The following is an 8039-nucleotide window of genomic DNA, read 5'->3' on the forward strand; positions in this document are numbered from 1 at the left end:
CCATAAAGCAATGCTGATATCCCCCAATCACTACTAATGAAAGCTCTGACGGGCATCGTATTCCTATAGGTGGATGTACTCGGCTGATGAGAGCTTGACTAACGTGACCTGGCAGAGCTAATGGGGACAGGAGCTTACATTGGCAAAGATTGGAGCTAAGACAGTGGACAAGGTCATCAGTGTTAGGAATGAGGAAGGCATTCCCTGTCCTTCATCTCGTTATTTCAAGACATGCAAATTAGTAGAGTTTCCACCTTTTAAACTGATTGGAGTTGATGTCTTCCGATCATGGGACATCCAAATTAGGAACATGGTTAAAAAAAGTACATCCTAGGATCTACTATCTTTGTGTTGCTAAAAAAAGCAGGATTCCCTTGTGATGTTTTAACATAAATATCTTTGACTTTTATGCGGCCAGTTCTGGAGGAACGCTAGCCCAGTATGGGGAGATTACCTAAAGGTCTCTCTGAGTTAGAGAGGGTTTAAAAACATTGCAGCCGGATAAAAGGTATTCTGACATCAACACTCCCATTGCAGAGTGAGAGATGAGGCAAAGCCACCTTGCATACTTTTACTTTATTAAGGACAATTCATCACCACTGCATTGCTTCCTGTCTGTGGCTCCAACACCTAGTTATCTACTACAGCAGCGCAGGACATTTGCCTTGCCCAGGAGTAAAACAAAAAGACATTAACTTTCTTTCATCCCACATGCTCTCAAATTGCTTTACAAATAACGTTTAGGTGTCTGGTTGTATGAAGTCTATTTCTGCTATATTTTTTTGTGTATTTGGGCTATATTACCTCACAGAATTTAATTATAATATTATATCAGAATTATTTGATTTTACTTGCTTTTTAGATTGTTTAAAAACCAGGTGTATATAATGCTAGTTAATACTTCAGCATGTCTACAAGCAAAGCGGAATGCACCAAACATCTACCCAAAGTATTTTGGGCATGCTCCAGTAGCAAACCTGAACATGAACCTTTTTACTTGTCTTCAATATGACGAATCTGACCAACTGGGATCAAAAAATATCACGTGCATAATTTTGAGAACCAATGAGAATCTTCTGGTAGCATAAGCTCCCATTTGGGCATGTCTGGAGAATCATGACTGTTAATGAAGAGGGAGGGATTATCGTTAATTAGCCAAAATCTGTAGAATACAAAAAGACCAAAGGGCAGCATCTCAACAGTGTAACTATCTGTTGAACAATGACAGGAAGTTGGTGTGCAGTGCAGTCTCTGGTACTTTGTGTGTGGTTTTGTGCTTTCTGTCATGCTGTTCCACAGTGGAGTAATCTGCCCCAGAATCCCCAAGCTCTGATGTTACAGCAAACTGACCAGCGGCTTCAGAAGCAAGCTAGTCAGTCTCCTCAGTGGGTTCAACAGCAAGCTAGTCAGTCTCCTCAGTGGGTTCAACAGCAAGCTAGTCAGCAGGTTCAGAAGCCAGCTAGTCAGTCTCCTCAGTGGGTTCAACAGCAGGCTAGTCAGCAGGTTCAGAAGCCAGCTAGTCAGTCTCCTCAGTGGGTTCAACAGCAGGCTAGTCAGCAGGTTCAGAAGCCAGCTAGTCAGTCTCCTCAGTGGGTTCAACAGCAAGCTAGTCAGTCTCCTCAGTGGGTTCAACAGCAAGCTAGTCAACAGCAGGTTCAGCCTAAGCAGCCAGTGGTGCAGGCAGAGCCCCTTGACAAATGTGCTGTAGCTGATTATGAGCAGATCCAATGTGGCCCAGCTGGTACCAGTGGTGCTGAGTGTGAAGCGCTCAACTGCTGCTTTAACGGACAGCAGTGCTACTATGGGAAGGCGGGTAAGAGTGTTGAGTCAATGTGAAGGGTTTCCTGTTAAACTTCTCTTCAGCAATAACCTGCTCTCTTACCCTGTTCCAGTGACTGTCCAGTGTATAAGAGATGGTCAGTTTGTGGTAGTGGTGGCTAGAGATGTTACTCTGCCTCGATTGAGCCTGGATTCAGTCCGTCTCCTGGGTGGAAATGACCCACCTTGCAGTCCTGTGGGATCCACACCTTCCTTTGCTATATACCAGTTCCCTGTCACTGCATGTGGCACGAGCATGATGGTGGGTAGCTGCTTGTGCTTCTGTTCTGCTTAGAAAAGGACTGGATGCCAACAGTTACTATTTGCAGGAGGATGGTGGCTATGTGGTGTATGAAAACAGGATGACCTCCTCGTATGAAGTGGGTGTCGGACCGCTTGGTTCCATCACAAGGGACAGCCATTTTGAGTAGGTGCTTTTTACACTTGTAGCACTTGTCAAGTATTAACATTTATGCTAAAGCTCCCTGTTTGTTGTACAGGCTTCTCTTCCAGTGTAGGTACTCTGGTACTTCTGTGGAAGCTCTGGTTGTGGAGGTCAACACTGTTCCTGCACCTCCACCAGTAGCTGCTTCTGGACCCCTCAGGGTGGAGCTTAGACTGGCAAATGGTCAATGTGTCACCAAAGGCTGTGCAGAAGGCAAGTGTCTGTCCAAGTATGGAGGATTTTCTACAACTCCAGGTTGCAGCAGTTTCTGTTTAAATGCTGCGTTCTTCCTCAGGGGACGAGGCGTACACCTCTTACTACAGTGATGCTGATTATCCGGTCACAAAAGTCCTGCGGGAGCCGGTGTTTGTTGAGGTGCGGGTTTTGGAGAGGACTGACCCTAACATTGTCCTGATGCTGGGACGTTGCTGGGCGACATCAACCCCCAGTCCACTCAGTCTACCCCAGTGGGACCTTCTGGTCGATGGGTGAGTAAGGCTGGTCTTCATCCAGCTAGTGTGCTGTAAGGCCTTTCTGACTGCCCCTTTGCCTTCCAGATGCCCTTACCGGGATGACCGTTACCTGACCACACTGGTTCCGGTGGCTGGATCTTCTGGTCTTCAGTTCCCAACCCACTACAAGCGCTTTGTTGTGAAGATGTTTACATTTGTGGATCCAGCATCACTGGCTCCTCTGCAGGAAACCGTATGCTCCACAGCCTTGCCTGAACCCTTAATATTAGTCTTTTTATAGTGGTTTCTGTGGCTTGACCCTTTTCCCCCTCTGTTAGATCTTCATCCACTGTAGTACAGCGGTGTGCCATCCCTCTTCTGGCTCCTGTGAGCAAAGCTGTGCTAGGAAAAGTGAGTGCTAGCTGTAAACTGACTTCAGGAACCATGAGAATTTGGTTTTTAAATGCCCCTCAATTCTACCATTTCTCTTCCAGGAAGAGATGCTGATGTCAAGACAATCTCTAGTGGACAAACTGTGGTGTCTAGTGGAGAAGTTACTCTGGTCATGTGACTTTAGTGGTCTTAATAAACTTCTTAACTCAACATCAGTGTCTCTTTGGTATTGCTCTTTCATGACTGTTCTCAGTTTGCATTATTGGCCCACTACTTGCCTAATCCACACTAAGAATATTTGCAATGGGTTGACTTGGAGTCCAATGTACATGTGTAGACTCATCCCCTCTGTCATAATCAAGGAGTCAAGGGTCTGTCCCTATAAACCTCCCCTGTCCACTTGTGACACACTCCAAACTGGTGACAGGGATTATCCTCCACCTTGGTATCAAATGCACTTCTGTCAAGACCACTATCCTCAGATGATACAATTAAAACATAATTTCGATTGGTGGTATGGTTCTGTTCTGGGCAAGCACTCCCTGTGCATCATGAATAAGAGCAGTGATAAACCCCCATAAAGCAATGCTGATATCCCCCAATCACTACTAATGAAAGCTCTGACGGGCATCGTATTCCTATAGGTGGATGTACTCAGCTGATGAGAGCTTGACTAACGTGACCTGGCAGAGCTAATGGGGACAGGAGTTTACATTGGCAAAGATTGGAGCTAAGACAGTGGACAAGGTCATCAGTGTTAGGAATGAGGAAGGCATTCCCTGTCCTTCATCTCGTTATTTCAAGACATGCAAATTAGTAGAGTTTCCACCTTTTAAACTGATTGTTTTGATGTCTTCCGATCATGGGACATCCAAATTAGGAACATGGTTAAAAAAAGTACATCCTAGGATCTACTATCTTTGTGTTGCTAAAAAAAGCAGGATTCCCTTGTGATGTTTTAACATAAATATCTTTGACTTTTATGCGGCCAGTTCTGGAGGAACGCTAGCCCAGTATGGGGAGATTACCTAAAGGTCTCTCTGAGTTAGAGAGGGTTTAAAAACATTGCAGCCGGATAAAAGGTATTCTGACATCAACACTCCCATTGCAGAGTGAGAGATGAGGCAAAGCCACCTTGCATACTTTTACTTTATTAAGGACAATTCATCACCACTGCATTGCTTCCTGTCTGTGGCTCCAACACCTAGTTATCTACTACAGCAGCGCAGGACATTTGCCTTGCCCAGGAGTAAAACAAAAAGACATTAACTTTCTTTCATCCCACATGCTCTCAAATTGCTTTACAAATAACGTTTAGGTGTCTGGTTGTATGAAGTCTATTTCTGCTATATTTTTTGTGTATTTGGGCTATATTACCTCACAGAATTTAATTATAATATTATATCAGAATTATTTGATTTTACTTGCTTTTTAGATTGTTTAAAAACCAGGTGTATATAATGCTAGTTAATACTTCAGCATGTCTACAAGCAAAGCGGAATGCACCAAACATCTACCCAAAGTACTTTGGGCATGCTCCAGTAGCAAACCTGAACATGAACCTTTTTACTTGTCTTCAATATGACGAATCTGACCAACTGGGATCAAAAAATATCACGTGCATAATTTTGAGAACCAATAGGTGTGTTCGACATCGGCTGCGGCTGGATGGATGCGATCGGCGAGAGTAGCCGAGTGCAGGCGGGGAGGAGCTGCAAACGGAGACGTGAAGTCGGACACTTTCTGCTTCCCGTGGTGACGCTTGAGCTGTGTTTGCAAACTTTATCACAGCTGAAGTTAAATAAATGCAGTTTTTCTCAAATACACAGATGTTTCAAATTATATTTTCATCCAATACTTTATGTACTGTTTAATAAAGCGTCTATTTGGACAAGATTAAAGTTCAACCTATAAACCTACACTATCAATGAAGTGTTGTCAACGGTTTTTATCAGTTTTAGTTTGATAAACATTACAATATAACATCGCGACTACATGAAAAGAGGTTTTACTGTTATAAATAAATGATTTGTGAGCATTAGTGTAACATAAGGTTTTAGAATAAACATGAAACACACGTGGTCGCTGTCCTGCGGTGAATCGGCCAATCGTGGATCAGCTGTGTCGTCATCAGAGCTCGAGCAGCCTCCTGCAGTCCCCCATGAGAATCTGCAGCGGCTGCATCAGCCGGCTGCTCTCGAATCGCTTTCGCGGTACTTTGTTGACATACGTCACAGTCACGTGCCGTCGGCGCTGTCTCAAGTCGGACAAAATTTCTAACCGGCATGCACTGCTTCAAGTCAGCCGCCGATCGGTCTGCGCATCGCTAGGTGAAGTTGAACAAGCCTAATGAGAATCTTCTGGTAGCATAAGCTCCCATTTGGGCATGTCTGGAGAATCATGACTGTTAATGAAGAGGGAGGGATTATCGTTAATTAGCCAAAATCTGTAGAATACAAAAAGACCAAAGGGCAGCATCTCAACAGTGTAACTATCTGTTGAACAATGACAGGAAGTTGGTGTGCAGTGCAGTCTCTGGCACTTTGTGTGTGGTTTTGTGCTTTCTGTCATGCTGTTCCACAGTGGAGTAATCTGCCCCAGAATCCCCAAGCTCTGATGTTACAGCAAACTGACCAGCGGCTTCAGAAGCAAGCTAGTCAGTCTCCTCAGTGGGTTCAACAGCAAGCTAGTCAGTCTCCTCAGTGGGTTCAACAGCAAGCTAGTCAGCAGGTTCAGAAGCCAGCTAGTCAGTCTCCTCAGTGGGTTCAACAGCAGGCTAGTCAGCAGGTTCAGAAGCCAGCTAGTCAGTCTCCTCAGTGGGTTCAACAGCAGGCTAGTCAGCAGGTTCAGAAGCCAGCTAGTCAGTCTCCTCAGTGGGTTCAACAGCAAGCTAGTCAGTCTCCTCAGTGGGTTCAACAGCAAGCTAGTCAACAGCAGGTTCAGCCTAAGCAGCCAGTGGTGCAGGCAGAGCCCCTTGACAAATGTGCTGTAGCTGATTATGAGCAGATCCAATGTGGCCCAGCTGGTACCAGTGGTGCTGAGTGTGAAGCGCTCAACTGCTGCTTTAACGGACAGCAGTGCTACTATGGGAAGGCGGGTAAGAGTGTTGAGTCAATGTGAAGGGTTTCCTGTTAAACTTCTCTTCAGCAATAACCTGCTCTCTTACCCTGTTCCAGTGACTGTCCAGTGTATAAGAGATGGTCAGTTTGTGGTAGTGGTGGCTAGAGATGTTACTCTGCCTCGATTGAGCCTGGATTCAGTCCGTCTCCTGGGTGGAAATGACCCACCTTGCAGTCCTGTGGGATCCACACCTTCCTTTGCTATATACCAGTTCCCTGTCACTGCATGTGGCACGAGCATGATGGTGGGTAGCTGCTTGTGCTTCTGTTCTGCTTAGAAAAGGACTGGATGCCAACAGTTACTATTTGCAGGAGGATGGTGGCTATGTGGTGTATGAAAACAGGATGACCTCCTCGTATGAAGTGGGTGTCGGACCGCTTGGTTCCATCACAAGGGACAGCCATTTTGAGTAGGTGCTTTTTACACTTGTAGCACTTGTCAAGTATTAACATTTATGCTAAAGCTCCCTGTTTGTTGTACAGGCTTCTCTTCCAGTGTAGGTACTCTGGTACTTCTGTGGAAGCTCTGGTTGTGGAGGTCAACACTGTTCCTGCACCTCCACCAGTAGCTGCTTCTGGACCCCTCAGGGTGGAGCTTAGACTGGCAAATGGTCAATGTGTCACCAAAGGCTGTGCAGAAGGCAAGTGTCTGTCCAAGTATGGAGGATTTTCTACAACTCCAGGTTGCAGCAGTTTCTGTTTAAATGCTGCGTTCTTCCTCAGGGGACGAGGCGTACACCTCTTACTACAGTGATGCTGATTATCCGGTCACAAAAGTCCTGCGGGAGCCGGTGTTTGTTGAGGTGCGGGTTTTGGAGAGGACTGACCCCAACATTGTCCTGATGCTGGGACGTTGCTGGGCGACATCAACCCCCAGTCCACTCAGTCTACCCCAGTGGGACCTTCTGGTCGATGGGTGAGTAAGGCTGGTCTTCATCCAGCTAGTGTGCTGTAAGGCCTTTCTGACTGCCCCTTTGCCTTCCAGATGCCCTTACCGGGATGACCGTTACCTGACCACACTGGTTCCGGTGGCTGGATCTTCTGGTCTTCAGTTCCCAACCCACTACAAGCGCTTTGTTGTGAAGATGTTTACATTTGTGGATCCAGCATCACTGGCTCCTCTGCAGGAAACCGTATGCTCCACAGCCTTGCCTGAACCCTTAATATTAGTCTTTTTATAGTGGTTTCTGTGGCTTGACCCTTTTCCCCCTCTGTTAGATCTTCATCCACTGTAGTACAGCGGTGTGCCATCCCTCTTCTGGCTCCTGTGAGCAAAGCTGTGCTAGGAAAAGTGAGTGCTAGCTGTAAACTGACTTCAGGAACCATGAGAATTTGGTTTTTAAATGCCCCTCAATTCTACCATTTCTCTTCCAGGAAGAGATGCTGATGTCAAGACAATCTCTAGTGGACAAACTGTGGTGTCTAGTGGAGAAGTTACTCTGGTCATGTGACTTTAGTGGTCTTAATAAACTTCTTAACTCAACATCAGTGTCTCTTTGGTATTGCTCTTTCATGACTGTTCTCAGTTTGCATTATTGGCCCACTACTTGCCTAATCCACACTAAGAATATTTGCAATGGGTTGACTTGGAGTCCAATGTACATGTGTAGACTCATCCCCTCTGTCATAATCAAGGAGTCAAGGGTCTGTCCCTATAAACCTCCCCTGTCCACTTGTGACACACTCCAAACTGGTGACAGGGATTATCCTCCACCTTGGTATCAAATGCACTTCTGTCAAGACCACTATCCTCAGATGATACAATTAAAACATAATTTCGATTGGTGGTATGGTTCTGTTCTGGGCAAGCAC

General features: G+C 45.7%; 2 protein-coding genes across 2 annotated transcripts; both read left to right on the forward strand.

Annotated features, from left to right (window-relative positions):
* The first annotated feature begins 1219 nt into the window (after positions 1-1219).
* On the forward strand, positions 1220-3286 carry LOC137079486 (zona pellucida sperm-binding protein 4-like). The gene is made up of 8 exons (XM_067447438.1): positions 1220-1813; positions 1893-2080; positions 2148-2245; positions 2319-2476; positions 2559-2751; positions 2821-2968; positions 3054-3126; positions 3210-3286. Exons 1-8 carry the CDS (start codon positions 1222-1224, stop codon positions 3284-3286), a joined length of 1527 nt encoding a protein of 508 aa, XP_067303539.1. The 5' UTR covers positions 1220-1221.
* A 2349-nt stretch (positions 3287-5635) lies between these two features.
* LOC137079487 (zona pellucida sperm-binding protein 4-like) lies at positions 5636-7678 on the forward strand. The gene is made up of 8 exons (XM_067447439.1): positions 5636-6205; positions 6285-6472; positions 6540-6637; positions 6711-6868; positions 6951-7143; positions 7213-7360; positions 7446-7518; positions 7602-7678. Exons 1-8 carry the CDS (start codon positions 5725-5727, stop codon positions 7676-7678), a joined length of 1416 nt encoding a protein of 471 aa, XP_067303540.1. The 5' UTR covers positions 5636-5724.
* Positions 7679-8039: the final 361 nt, after the last annotated feature.

The sequence above is a fragment of the Pseudorasbora parva genome, chromosome 6 (genome assembly GCF_024679245.1).
Source record: "Pseudorasbora parva isolate DD20220531a chromosome 6, ASM2467924v1, whole genome shotgun sequence".
NCBI lineage: Eukaryota > Metazoa > Chordata > Actinopteri > Cypriniformes > Gobionidae > Pseudorasbora > Pseudorasbora parva.